Genomic DNA, 14003 nt, shown 5'->3' on the forward strand with positions numbered 1-14003 from the left:
GTTTTCAGACTACACTTTGAATAGTACTTATTTATACTTTACCATCCATTTCCCCTAGGCCCTTCAAGAGAGATTAATAATTATCTTAGAGGCAGAAAGGTTTGAATAAAAAGAGATCTGCATACTATTGAGACCCTGGAAATCATTCACTGCTTGCGAATATTTAATGAAATTCCCCTGTCTTTATCAACATGTCTTTATTTCATAGAACAGGTAAAAGATAAAGTTACAAATAACCTTCTTGTTCTTTCCAAGAACTTTTCTTCACATCTTACTGAAATGAATGTAAAACCCTTAAACTTTTCAATAGATAGCATTAAAAAGACTTTATCATCTCCAAGACTCTTTGAAAGCCTGGACTTGTGTCCACTAATACCCAGACTATTTTATCACGATCCTTAGCCGAAATTAACAAGCACCCCCTCATTGAAAGACCGGCCTTAAACCATATTCTAAAACCTTATAAATATCCCCCACTTTGTGCCTGCTCTTCCCCAGTTCAAGATTCTGCTAAGACTGTGAAGGCAGGGCTCTCCTTATCATGGTGTACAATAAACTGTTTTGCTTTCTTCATAGCTTATTGTGCTGGTATTTTCTGGGAGCGAGCATTCAACAATCAAGACTTTCCTCTGTTTGTTCCTCGTTTTAGTCTTGCTCAATTTCTTCCAAACTTTTGTATGCATAAAAATTACTGAAGAGGATGGTGTATGCAAAAGCATCCACGAGCAATTGAAGAGATCTTCATGTATAATTTTGACTGAGCCATATTTAGGACCTAAGCCCTGCACACAGGTATTAGCAATTGGTGAAGCATACAGAACCACTGAATGTTAGAGCTGGAAGTGGTTTTAGGTGCCCAAACAGCAGTGCGGGGATCAAAATCACCTGTTAATTCCTGTTACAAAATACCTATCTCTTGGTTTTACCTCAGATGTACCCAATCAGAATTTCTAGAGATGGGGGCCTGTGAATGTTTGTAACAAACTCCCCTAAGGAATTCTGATGCACAGTCAGGTTTGAGAACCACTATGCTCTTCCACCATTTCATTTTATAGATGAAGAAATAGAGGCTCAGAAATAGGAGTAAACTTGCCCAAAATCACATAGCTATTGTTTCTTATGATTCCTTGACAAAGTTCCTAGGGCTGAAGATCAGATTTGGGAGATGTCCTTATGCATACAATATCCTGAACAAGAATGATTGATGATGTAATCAAAGTACAACTCTATTTTGACTTCTCAACATCTCTTTAAGATTTACCAGGGTGGTGGTAGAGGGGGGGTGTGGTTGTCAGTACTCTGCCACTGCTCCTGGATGCAAGTTCTAGCAGTCACTATGACTTCCCTGCTTTCTGTTAGGTAAGAGGCACCAGCTAAAGTGTGCTTTTTCAAAAAAGGTAAAATTATGACTCTTAAGCAAAGATAAAAGGAACACCTATTCCACTGAATCTATTTACCGTCTTCTTTGTTACATTTTTGTTCTCAAGAATTGTTGCTTGTTAGTTTTCTGATGAGCTCCAAGAAAGGCTGATGGGTTATTAAAAGGCTTTAACAATGTGTCCTGGGGAGGACACACAGCTAGTCCTCTGAGGAACTGCAGGTGGGCACTGGGAAGAAATTCAAGGTCCAGGCAGCTACACTCCACGGCTTTTCATTACTCGGACCACAAGGCTTCTTGAGTACACTTCTTAGCTCCATTCTTTTGTTTCTCTACTCGTCAGCATGCATGTGCCTAAAAATGGACACCCCAGTCTTAAGTCTGCATGATCATCACTAACTTTTGATCTCTCTCTAGCTTAGTTCAGATTCTTGGTTGAGACTATCTGATTAACTATTCTCCAGTCAAGCATTAGCAGTTCTTCGGGTCAGGTCAAACAGCTGTAGCTACTTGGAGGAAACACATTGTCATGGGGTTGCGTGAGTAGTGTGTGTGCGTGAGAACTGAAAGTGGGCAAGCACAATAGAACGTGCCTTTTAGTCATTCCTGTTCGTCACTCTGTTGCTTTTAGGTGATATAAGTTTGGGGTGGGGTTTCTCACAGAAGCCCATGGTCTACCTCCCTATTCATGTTTCCACCAACATTTGTGATCCTCCTTTGCACAAGTCATTGCGCTCCTCGAAACAGGGATGTCTCTAAGAAGCCTCAGCTGTAGCTCATGGACTTCAAATTTCTGTCTTGGATTGGGGTGAAGACGTTGGCTATGGCCAGTTATGGCAACAATTATGGGTTACTGCAGGAATAGCCGGATGTGCCCAGTTGGTGGGGCCGGAACACATTTTGGTTCCCTCTCTTTCCTAAGCACAAGACTCGGGCCTAGTAACTAACTGTACAGGTAGAAATGCAGGGGGAACGGCAAGCACCTCCCCATGCAATTGGGCCAGGACACTGGGAGACAGAGTAACGGGTTCAGCAATCAATCACTGAACCCCGGATCTATGTGAGGATCTGTGCTGGGTTCAGAGTCAGGAAATGAGGCTTCCAGGCTCAAGCGCTCCCAGGCGGGAGGGTCACACACACACCACCATCACCACCCCCGATAAGGCTGCACGTCCTACAAGGGGCCGATTTGGGGGTGTCCTCCGTGCTCCAGGCAGTCAAGGGGCATGGGGCGCAGGCCTGGCCGGGGCGATGGCCCGAGCGCGCAGCTCCTCGCAGAGCCGAGGGCGGCGCGAGGGAGGGAGAGAGGGAAGGGAAAGGCGAGCGCGAGCTGCCTTAAATGCTTGGAATAATTCCGCTTCCGTTTGGAAAGCCGCAGTCTCAGTCCCGCCGCGCCCGCCGCGTCCGCCCAGCGCCAGCTCCGCGTCCCGACCGGCCCGCGGCTGCCCACTCCGCCGCCATGGCCACCTCCCCGCAAAAGTCGCCCTCTGTCCCCAAGTCCCCCACTCCGAAGTCGCCCCCGTCCCGGAAGAAAGATGACTCCTTCTTGGGGAAACTCGGAGGGACTCTGGCCCGGAGGAAGAAAGCCAAGGAGGGTGAGTGCGGCCCAGCCCGGCGAGCTGCAAGGACCGGGAACCCGGGGCCTTCGGGTTAGGGCTCAGGCCGGGCGGGAGCGCGCCGCGGGCGCCCGGCGTGGAGGGGGGCGCGGCGACGCGTGCGCGCGCCTCCCAGGAACGTGGTGGCGGGGCCACGCGCGCCCCGCCGGCGGTCATCACCGTCCTGCTGGTGGTCGCCCAGGCGCTGCTCTCCAGGGGCGCCCGGCTGGGGCACCCGGGGCCTGGGATCAGGCAACGCCTGCTCTGGGTCGGGAGCTGGGGCTGCGTGTCCCAAGGGCCCTGGAGGCAGCCGGCCCTCCAACCCGGGGGCGGCATCCTCCTGTAGGCCCCAAGTTCCCGCCCTCTACGCGCCCGAAGGATGGCGTTTCCCAAGTTTCTGCTGAAACTTATCTGGGCGCCGGCCTCGCATTCTCTGCCTTCCTCACTGGTCTTTGAAATCAGGTCGTTTCCTAGACCTACTGAAGTCCAGATTCAGCGTTGGCCTCTTTGGATCTTTTGTCCACCCCAGGGCCCAGTGGGGCTCTATTAATGAGTAGATCAACATCAAATGTTTGTTGAATGAATGAGTGAAAAGCTGGCTTTCCTAGCGGTCCCGCTGTGTAATGGATGAGACACACATCCTTAGCATCATGGCTGTGACCCTTCTGTGAACTCAGGAGTTGAGAGCTCTTGCAAAAACCGTTTCCTTTTTCCCACCAGGGTAAATGGAAGTGATCTTATTTTTTTTCCAGGAGAGTTTGCGTGGAACATGTTTTGTCTCATGGGTAGATTTTGCATCCTGGTTTTTGGTTTGAAAAATGCGGTGACAGTTCTGAAGAAGCACTAGGATCTATCTATCAGATGCGTAGATAGAAGTCGCTTGGTTGAAAAAAATTTTTTTTTTCAATGGACTGCTCAGTGGTATGGGAATAACCCTTTTGAAGGCTGTGATACTGAGATGTAAAATAAGTTTCATGTTCCTGAGTTATCTTAAGGTGTAGAAAAGGATTAAAAAAGAACTTCATTGTTGAGAATGATTAAACTTGACACAAAGGACTAGCCTTCCATTCTCTGCATTGAAGTGAGAAGCAGCAAAACACATCCCCCAAAATGTTTCCCCCTGTTTGATTATTTTTATAAAAACCATCAGTAGAATGCAGTTGGTCGCAAATCATGAAATCCTGGTTCTGAAAGGCCTTTTCTATACTACCCTTCTAACTTTTTCCTACAGTATTCCTGATATGGGCTCTCTAGCTTAAGATAGGACAACTCAGAATTTTTGAAGCTCATGACCTACCAGGAGTGCTCACCCCACCACTGCCAACTCTTTAGAAAAGTTTATTGTAAAAGTAAAAAGTTTGTGTCTCTGTATCTACTACTATTGTATTCCTGGAGCCAGGAGAATCAGCCTGTTGGTGGCCCTTTCACTTTTTTTTTTTTCAGGTGAATTAGCCTGTTTCCTTCAGTCTTCCCTTCACAGGCCAAATAGCCTCTGTTCCTGTAGCTGGTCCTCATAGACATGATTTTATGTCACACTGGCACCCTCTCTCTTTAGTTTTGGTCAGGGTCCTCGCAGGAAACAGGTCACCTTAGTTGGAATTTTGAAAATAATGTCATGAAGGGACTATGTATGGAGGTGTGGGCAGGGTTAAGGGAAATCAGAGGGATGCTGAGGAACCTAGGGCTAGCAGCAGATGGCGGGGGAAGCAGGTACCACCTCTAGACCTGAAATGTCACAAGGGGAGCAAACCAGAGCCCACTGAGAGCTGGAGCATGCAAGAGGGGCTTGCCTGACAGGAGCTGCAGCTGTAGAGACACAGCCGCTGTTAGAAATGTGGAGATGGAGCAGGGAGACATGGCACAGTAGAGACTCGGCATGTTCTCTCTCTCTCCTTGACTTGAATGTCTTGCTGGTACTTCCAGTTGGCTGGACCAGGGAATCTAGGTGATGTAGTATGTAGGAGTCAGCTCCCTTAGGGCACAGAGCAGTGCAGACAATAAATCCTAGTGGGAGCTGCAGGCAATGGAGAATAACTAGCAGATCTTTTCAAAGTGAGCTGCCCAGAAGTCTACATAGTACAGTAGTAGTCCAGTCTAGCCAGTCCCGATTAGAATAGGGCCGTCACCTCTTTTGTTCTAGCATAGACACCGTGTTCTATTAACGCAACCAAGGCTGCTTTTCTTTTTTTGAAAAGTAACTCACAACGGTTTCGCTCATTGAACTTGCTATCAGCTGAAAGATATTTTTGTTTGTTGCTCCTAAATCATTCTCTTCCCTGTCTCAGATTTACTTAATTGGGTTTTTGAAACCAAGTGTAAGATCTTATTGTAATCCTTGTTATACTTAACTGCTTAATTCCCGAGTCTGCCATTCAGTCTATTAGAATCCAGGGGATGTAAATGGGTGGGTTGAAGAGCATGTGTTTCTCCTGAGGGGCCCCCATCACTCAGCTCCAGCTGCTTGCTGCTGCACGTGCTGGTTCTGTGAGCCTGGTCAAAGAGGGCAGTGAGGCGGCTCTGAAATGACCTGTTCTTGGTGACTGTGTGCGGGGTCTCTGAGATCACCTTTACCTTTCAGGGGCCCACCAGTCATCACTTCAGTAACAAGAAGTCTAGATCTTGCTCCGGATCCTGCAGAATCTCACAGCTCTGCTTTGCCGAAACTGCCTTCTTTCACTTTCCCCTTAGCATTCTAGAACCCCCATTCTTCATGATTCTTCGAGATCGCTGATGTTGGTCTACCCACAAATTATTTCAGTGTTTTGGCATAGGAGTCTCCTGGGCCCAAGGATGACCATTCATTGATTTGATACCACTGTAAGACATAAAGATTAGAAAGACCTAATACACATCAGTTAGAACATTTAGGCCAATAATTTTGTATAACAATATGTCTTCCTAAGGACACCTACAATATACATCATGGAATGACAAGTCTCACAAGAATACATTAAAACTTATCATCGCTCTGGTGTTTCATAAGAAAAAATACCATTCTAGAGCAAAAGAGAATAGAGGTTAAAAGCATGGTTTTTGGGACCAGACACATTTGGGTTTGATTTCTGGTCTGGCTCCTTATTTATTGCTATGATTCAGGACAAGTTCCTCAATTCCTTGAAGCCTCTGCTTCTTCATCTATAAAATGGGAATAAAATTTCCTCCCTCAATGGAGGTTGTGAGGCTTAAGTTAAAGTATGTCATATGCATAGCATGGCACAAATAATAGTAGCTATTAAAATTGACAGCTCAATTTCACATAGTCTTTAAGTTTTGAAGTCGTGTTTTCATTATAGACTGCAGAAGGTTCTACACGTTCTACAAATAGCCTAGTAGCCCATGACTGTATGAAGCCCATGTAAGCACTCTTTTGGTCCCGTTGGAAATTACAGATTTTTCCTTGAAAGTCAGATCCTCTGGTTTCCAAAATGTCACACTTCAGCATTTTAAAGTATCTGGGACCCTTCTAGTGAGTTGTAGCTAACAGGCTTTTATTTTTCTCTGTGGATCTTCTCTTTGGGGTTTCCAGTCACCATTTATGCCATACATGGCCCTTCTGTGCCGGTTCTCAAACTAGTTTCAGAGTCCACTTGCCAAAGGGCTACTTTTCATCTTTCTTCCTCCAGATCTATCCTCAAGTCTTCCTCTTTCCAGGAACACCATCTTGAATTATATCTGCCCGCTGACTGTGTCCTAAATCAGGTTTGCAGCAATGGTTATTCCTATTATTTACCCATTTATTTATTTTGCCTCAGAGTTTTACATTTCATCCGGTGCCTGAAGTGTTTAATCAGGGTTTTAATTAATAATTCTTATACTAATACTAAGACTTACCACTTTGGTTCTCATCGGCTGTCCAGTATAACTCAAACTCTGAAACAGGTTTCTGGTTTCTGGAGTGAGCAGAACCCTCAGCATGGCTGGGAAATCTTTCTCTTCTCTCCTAATGTAGCTCGCATTCTCATTTTCCAAAGTGCCTTCTCAAACCCTCACCACTCAAGTTCTTCTCCAGACCTTGAGATAGAAAACTGAGTACCAGGTATGAGCTTGTTCAATTGCCCTTCACTCCCTGCTCACTCCCCGCCCCCCAGCCCATATCTATACCTCTCCTTTCATGCTCCCTTCCTGCCCTAGTCCCTTCCAAGGAGGTCCCTTTTCCCCTTTCTCCCAAGGCCATTCATTTCCCCTTTCTCCCAGACTGGCTTAGCTAGATATCCTTTTTCTCACGTCCTCAAGCTTTTTCATGCTGCTCTATTTCCCTAACGTTCTGTAAATATGCTTCAGTCTTTCCCATTTGAAGAAAATCTCCTGATACTGGTTTCCTCTTACACTACTCACAGAGGTCTTGAACGAGTTGTACTGGCTTTCCCTTTCTTATGCCCTAGTCAGTCCCCAATCCACTATTTCTATCCTTGCGCTAGTTATTTATTGAGTGCCTACCATGTGGCAGGCACTGTGCTAGGTACTGGAATATGGCAGGGGAAAAAAAAGCACAAAAATGTCTGCCCTCATGGAGCTTACATTCTAGTAGCGAAGACAGCTAATAAAGAGAGAACTTGGTACAATAGGTGCATTTTGTTAGAGTAGTGATAAGTGCTATACAGTGAAATAAAGCAGGCAGAGGGAAATGGAGTGTTGTGTGATGAGGGATGGTTGGCAATTAAATAGGATGGATAGAGAAGACCTCCCTAAGAAGGGTATATTTGAGTGAAGACCTGAAGGAATAAAGGGACAGAGCCATAGGCATATCTTGAAGAAGAGGGAAATTCAAAGGCCTTGGGACAGGGGTGGACCTGGTGTGCTGAGGACCAGCAGGGAGGTCCCTGTAACCAGAGGAGAGAGTGAACACAACGGAGGAAGGTGGTGTGGTCTCAGGGGTAATTAGTGAGGGTGGGGCAGGTGGTGTAGGGCCCTAGAGGCGATTGTTAAGACCAAGGTCTTTGCTCAGACTGAGATGGGGAGATTTTGGAGGGTTTTGCAAAGAGAAAGAGCATGACCACGCTTATGCTTTAACAGCATCACTCTGATGGTGTTAAGTGACTGAGGGGGCAGGGGTGGAAGCAGGGAGGTGAGTTAAGAGGCTGCCATAAAGATCCAGGTGAGAGATGGTCATGGTCTGGGGATGAGTGGTAGTGGTGGAGGGGGTAAGCATCAAATTCTGGATATACTTTGAAGATATAGTGGATAGGATTCACTGAAAGATTCGATGGAAGATGAGAATGTAGAATCAAGATTATTCCAGGGTTTTTGGTGTGAATAACTGGAATGATGGGACTGATTTTAACTGAGGTGGGGAATTCTGCAGAAGAGCTGGTTTGGGGAGAAAGAGCAGGAGCTCAGTTTTGGCCCTGTTTAGTTAGAGGTGCCCACTGGACTTCCAGTTGCCATGTTGAGTTCACAGTCGGTTCTAGGAGTCTAGTTGTGGGCAGGGGGTTAGGGGTCTGAGCTGGAGACATATCCATATCCGTGTGTTGGTGTTTTTAAAGCCATGAGACTGAATAGGATCATTAAAGGAAGGGAACATGGATAGAAAATAGGAGGACGAGGTCCAAGAACTCAGCCCAAAGGCTTTCCAGCGTTTATAAGTTGGGGGATGAGGAGGAGCCAGTGAGAGAGGCTGAAAAAGAGTGGCCAATGTGAAAGGAGGAAAACCAGGAGAATGTGGAGGCCTGGAAGCCAGCTGGGGAGTCCATTCTGTTCCCACTATTTATGCTTCACAAGCTGAGGTCTCTAAACCCACTGCCTCCTTTTCAACCTTGATTCAACTTTGGCTCTTGGTGGCATTTGACAATTCAACTTTTTCTTTTCCTTAAAATTTTGTTCTCCTATGACCTTATTTATCCACATGCTCCCTGTATCTCTAATGACTCTTTTTTAGATTCTTTCTCTGGATTTTCTTACCTGTTTGCCCCCTCGGGGGCATTTCCTGGGGTTCTGACTTCACTCGCTTTGCCTTCTGTTTCTTTTCCCAAGTGGATTATCTCTCCCACTCCCATGGATTCAACAACCATCTATCCATTCATGGTTCTCAAATCTAGATCTTCACCTGTAGTCCAGGTACGAGGTGTGATTGAAAAATATGGTGAATGTTTAAATAAAAAAATTTATTGGGCCGGCCGAGTGGCGCGATGGTTAAGAACTCGCTTGGGATGCCAGAGGGCCCTGGTTCGGATCCCACATATGAGGGCCAGTGACACTGCCCTCTACAGCTAAGATGCTGAACAACAGCTCAACCTGGAGCTGGGCTGCCGTGAGTCGCTGGCGACGGCGTAGGCTGCAGTCCCTGTGGCAGTGGGTTGCCATGGGCTACCGTGTGTAGCCAGCAGCCAGCGTGAGCGGCCAGCAGCCGCAGTGAGCGGCCGTCCAGAAGCCGGCGACTGATCTGCCTCGCCAGGGAAGAGCACAATGATGGTGCCAACTTGGGCCAGTGAAGCAGCGTCCTCCACAACTAGACTGAAGAACAAAACGACAGCAACTTGTCTGTTCCCCTTCCCCTAATTCGCCAGTACTGTTCCCATCCCCCCAATTATCCAATAAAAATCTTAAAAAAAAATTTATTACAGTAAAAGACACATAACCATTAATCACCCTCAAAATACTCCCCCTCGCTTTGAACACACTTATCTCATCATTCTTGTCACTTTCTGAAGCAGTTCTAGAAGTCCTTCCTCTTTTGTGAGTGTCTTTACTTCATCCTCCATTATGACAATGCTCTGTGTCACACATTGCTTCTGGTATGGCAATTTCTGTCAAATAAAAACATTACAGTGTGTCCTCATCCACCTTATTCACCAGATCTGGCACCGTACAACTCCTGGCTCTGCCCCAAAGTCAAAATGACCATAAAACTAAAACATTTTGAATCGATTCAGGACATCGAGGCAGCCACGACAGTGCAACTAAAGACACTCATGAAAGAGGACTTCTAGAACTGCTTCAGAAAGTGGCAAGAATGATGGGATGAGTGTGTTCAAAGCGAGGGGGAATATATTGAGGGGGATTAATGGCAATGTGTCTTTTACTGTAACAATTTTTTTAAATTTAAACATTCACCATATTTTTCAATCATACTTCATATGTCTTTCCACCGTCTCCTGGATATGTCACAGAATCTTCAAACTAGATGTGCCCTCAGTGGAATTATTTGCCCCACTTACCCAAATCTGCTTCTACTCTTTCTCCAACCAGCTATCTCTATGTCAGAAGCCAATAACTTTTTTTTTTTTGCAAATTATAATTTTTTTATTAGTTTCATGTGTACAAAACAACATAATGATTAGACATTTACACCCCTCACAAAGTGATAACCCCCCCAAGTCTACTACCCATCTGACACTGTACATAGCTATTAACAATACCATTGACAATATTCCCTGTGCTGTACTTTGCATCCCATGAATATATATAAACATATATGTGTGTGTGTATATATATACACACATATATATACATATATGTGTGTGTGTACATGTATATATTATAGTTGACATTCAATATTTATATTAGTTTCAGGTGTACAGCGCAGTTGTTAGGCATTTATATAATCTATGAAGTGATCCCCCCAACAAGTCCAGTGCCAGCAATTTTTCCTGAAAGGGCATATCGTAAATATTTAAGTCTTTGCTGGCCTTCTGGTCTCTACTCAGCTCAGCCCTCATTGCCATAAATGATAAGTAAACGAATAAGTGTGGCAGTGTTCCAATAAAACTTTACCTATGGACACTGAAATTTAAATTTCACATAATTTTCATGTGTTACAAAAATGTTCTTGTTCTTTTTCAGCATTTAAACATGTGAAAGCCATTCTTAGCATTCGGGTTGAATAAAAATGGATGGCAGGCTGGCCATGGCCGTGGGCAGTGGTTTGCCACCCCTGCTCCATTTCATCCCCCACATCCCACCATCTCTTATGAAGTCCTGCTAATTCTACGTTCTAAATATTGCTCCCTTACTTCGGGCCTCATAAGTGCTCTTTGTCTTCTTTGAGATTGTTTATTTTTTTTAATTTATCATCTTTATTTTCCACCTGAACTATTGCAGCATCTACCCTACTACTCTCTGCCTCAGATCCTGTTTTGTTTAGCCCACCCTTCATCCTTTTGCCAACATGTCTTTTTTTTTTTTAAACACAAATATAATGTCTCCCCAGAACAGAGTTAGCGTGGCGTTCAAGACCTTCGCAACTGATCTTTAGTCGAGTGTCCTCTATTTCCCTTTCAGGAAGTCTCCATTTTAACCACACCAAACCACTCTTTATTCCCTAATCACATCATGTTCTTCCACATGTTTTAGCCTTTACACACGCTGTTCCACACTTCTGGAATGACCTTTCTCCCTTCTCTATACAATGAACTCCTATTCAGTCATTAAGACCCAACTCAGGTATCCCCCACTGCTTGCTGCCTTCTGTGGTGCCCCCAGGAAGAGTGAGATGCCTCCTTCTCGAAGGCCCCACACCACCTTGTCCATACCTCCGCTGTGGCACTGGCTGCATTGCATGGCAGCCATTTGTGGGAGTGCGTGTCACACACGACGGTGTCAGCCCTCCTCCTCCAGCCCTCCTACCTCCTGTAATATTTAACACAGAATGATAGTGGAACTTCTATGGAATGAATTTCTCCATTTTTGCCTTGGTGAAAGTAGCCTGCCACTAACTGGTTGTGTAATCTTAGACAAGTCTCTTCCCCTTTGCCCGTTTCTAACACCAGGGGATTAGGCTGAATAACCTGGTAGGGCCCTTGCAGCTCTGCTGTTCTGTGATTTCTGCACTCTCATTTCACCAGGCTTCTCTGAAATTCAGTTTTATTGTCTGTGTCGGGTGGTCTGGGAATGACATCATCACAAAGGCCTCTTTCTTTCCTCCACTAATGAAGGCACCTCTGTGTCGGGAGGAGGAGATGGAAACCAGGATAAGTGGGCCCCAGCCCAAGGACACCTCCATATTAGGAATCGGTCTCCTTGTCTCATGGAATATCTCTATTTGGTTAACAAGCACAGTTCGTAATTATGTTTTAGCCATTAGTATAGGCGAAGGGATGAGATTCGCAGGCAAATATTTGTAAGCATCTAAAATCGCCACTTACTGTCATGGGAAACAAAAACACCTTTGGGGAAAGCTCTACAATGATTTCAAGACGTAAAAGACTTTAAGAGAATAAAATACTTAAAAAAATGTAAACATTCTGTTAAATTTTCAATATGTTCTGCAGCCTGAAATCAGTAAGCGATCCAAAGCAGGGCTTTGCCTGAGGCCCAGGACCAGAAGGCCTCATCTGCCTGCAGCCCTGGGCCTCACCCTTCCCCGTCATTCTCCCTGTAGACCCCAGGAGGACAGGAGTGTGTTTGTTCTCACATTTTGTATCCCTGGGTACCTAGCACAGCACCAGGTATTTACCAGGTGCCCTTAAACTGGTTCTTAACTAACTGCCTGAATCATCAATGGGCATCTTATTCCAACTGAATAAGAAATAAGGGTGTCCCCAGGTTACTTCAAACTCTGCTCTAACCTCAGATGACTCTTCTGGTCTCCTGATTCCTTGCTTCTGGCCGTGTGTGTGTGTGTGTGTGTGTGTGTGTGTGTGTGTGTGTGTGTGTCTTATAAAACTGCCTCCTCCTTCCCCCCAGGAATCTCTTTACTCTTTGCTGGAAGATATTATCACTTAGCCCTATTGTTTGACAAACACACAAAGGCCCCTGAGACCAGAGGTTTGGGTCCCAGAACCTGTGGGTACTGACTGTGCAGTGGTGGCAGGGAGCCTGCAAGGAGGCCCATGGTCGAGGGTAGTGAGGAGACGGAGCGGAGAAGCCAGCATTCTTTGTGTTTCATCCAGGAAAGCTTGCTTTGTGGAAATGGCATCACACATATTCTTGTTAGAGTGCTAAACTAAACAAGGACCGAGGTGAAATAGCCTCTTTGCAAGGTTTGGGGGAGACAAGACAGACGTGCAGACCGAAACTCTACAAGAGAGAGTCAGAAGTCCTTTAATTCCCCAAAGCTGGCCCCATGGCCCTCCCCTGCTCATCTTGGCTCCGTTTACTCACTGAGCACAAAGTTAAGGAAATCTGACAGGCAGAGCCGCTATCACCCCTCCTCAGCAAGAGAGCTCCATCATTGCAACTCTCCTCACTTCAACCTACCAACAAAAAGAACCCCCAACAGGAAAGAATGGCTCGATGCCCCACCTTCGCTGAGCTTTGCCTGGTATCTGTTCATTGCAGCTGTTTCATTTTTGTTCAGGTCTAGGACAAATGTTTGCATGGTGTGGGGATCACTACAGGACTCACCTAAAATCTGGTGATTTACAACTGCTGTTTACTAAGTGATAATTCTGTTTGCTTGGAATGCACCAGCCTGCCAAAGCCTTACAAGAACCAAACTTTGTGACTAGTGTCATTGTCTTCCCTTCAAACCAGCCTTAGGGAAATGTTAGGCCATGAATGGAAGAAGCAGAGAACTTAATCAGTTTAAACAGAAATATTCTGAACTACTGCCCACTCTTGGGGGAAAGAAGAATGAACCAAATCACTTAGCATCTGATATTTTTAAGTAAAAGTTTTTTTTTTCTTTCCCATTATAAAATTAACCCATGGCTATGAGATTAATGGGGAAACAGAGAAAACAATCATGCAAACAGTCCTGGAGTCCCAACTCCCAAATGCAGTCTCTATTAGAATTTTGATAGTTCTTTGTATTGTTCTTCTTCATTATAAGTTATTCCCTTTTTATAATTGTGAGCATACCATACATATTAAATAGATATATTCTGTATCATTTTTCATTTATTATAAGGTAAATATTTTTCATGTTATTGCAGATATTTTCGTACATACTTTTTATAGGTACATAATATTCCATTGAGCAGCTGTCCTATTGTCTACTTAAGCATTTCTTTTAATCCCTCCTTTTTTTTCTTCTAGAAATAATAGTGCCTAAAGCTTTTTTTTTTTAATATTCAGAATAATTTCCTTTGCATGGAGCCCCAGAAGTGCAATTATAGAGTCAAAAGCTGACAATTGACTTGCTTACTATCAAT

The 14003-nt window shown here is 45.0% G+C and overlaps 1 protein-coding gene across 1 annotated transcript in view; it reads left to right on the forward strand.

The window, feature by feature from the left end:
- Positions 1–2702: 2702 nt before the first annotated feature.
- The window catches only part of PARVA (parvin alpha), a 187892-nt gene continuing 176591 nt past the window's right edge, over positions 2703–14003 (forward strand). The window contains 3 exon segments of the mRNA XM_019652886.1: positions 2703–2766; positions 2769–2833; positions 2835–2973. Coding sequence (XP_019508431.1) covers positions 2718–2766; positions 2769–2833; positions 2835–2973 — 253 coding nt within the window. The 5' untranslated portion in view covers positions 2703–2717.

Source organism: Hipposideros armiger, unplaced genomic scaffold (assembly GCF_001890085.2).
Source record: "Hipposideros armiger isolate ML-2016 unplaced genomic scaffold, ASM189008v1 scaffold_188, whole genome shotgun sequence".
NCBI classification, from domain to species: Eukaryota; Metazoa; Chordata; class Mammalia; order Chiroptera; family Hipposideridae; genus Hipposideros; species Hipposideros armiger.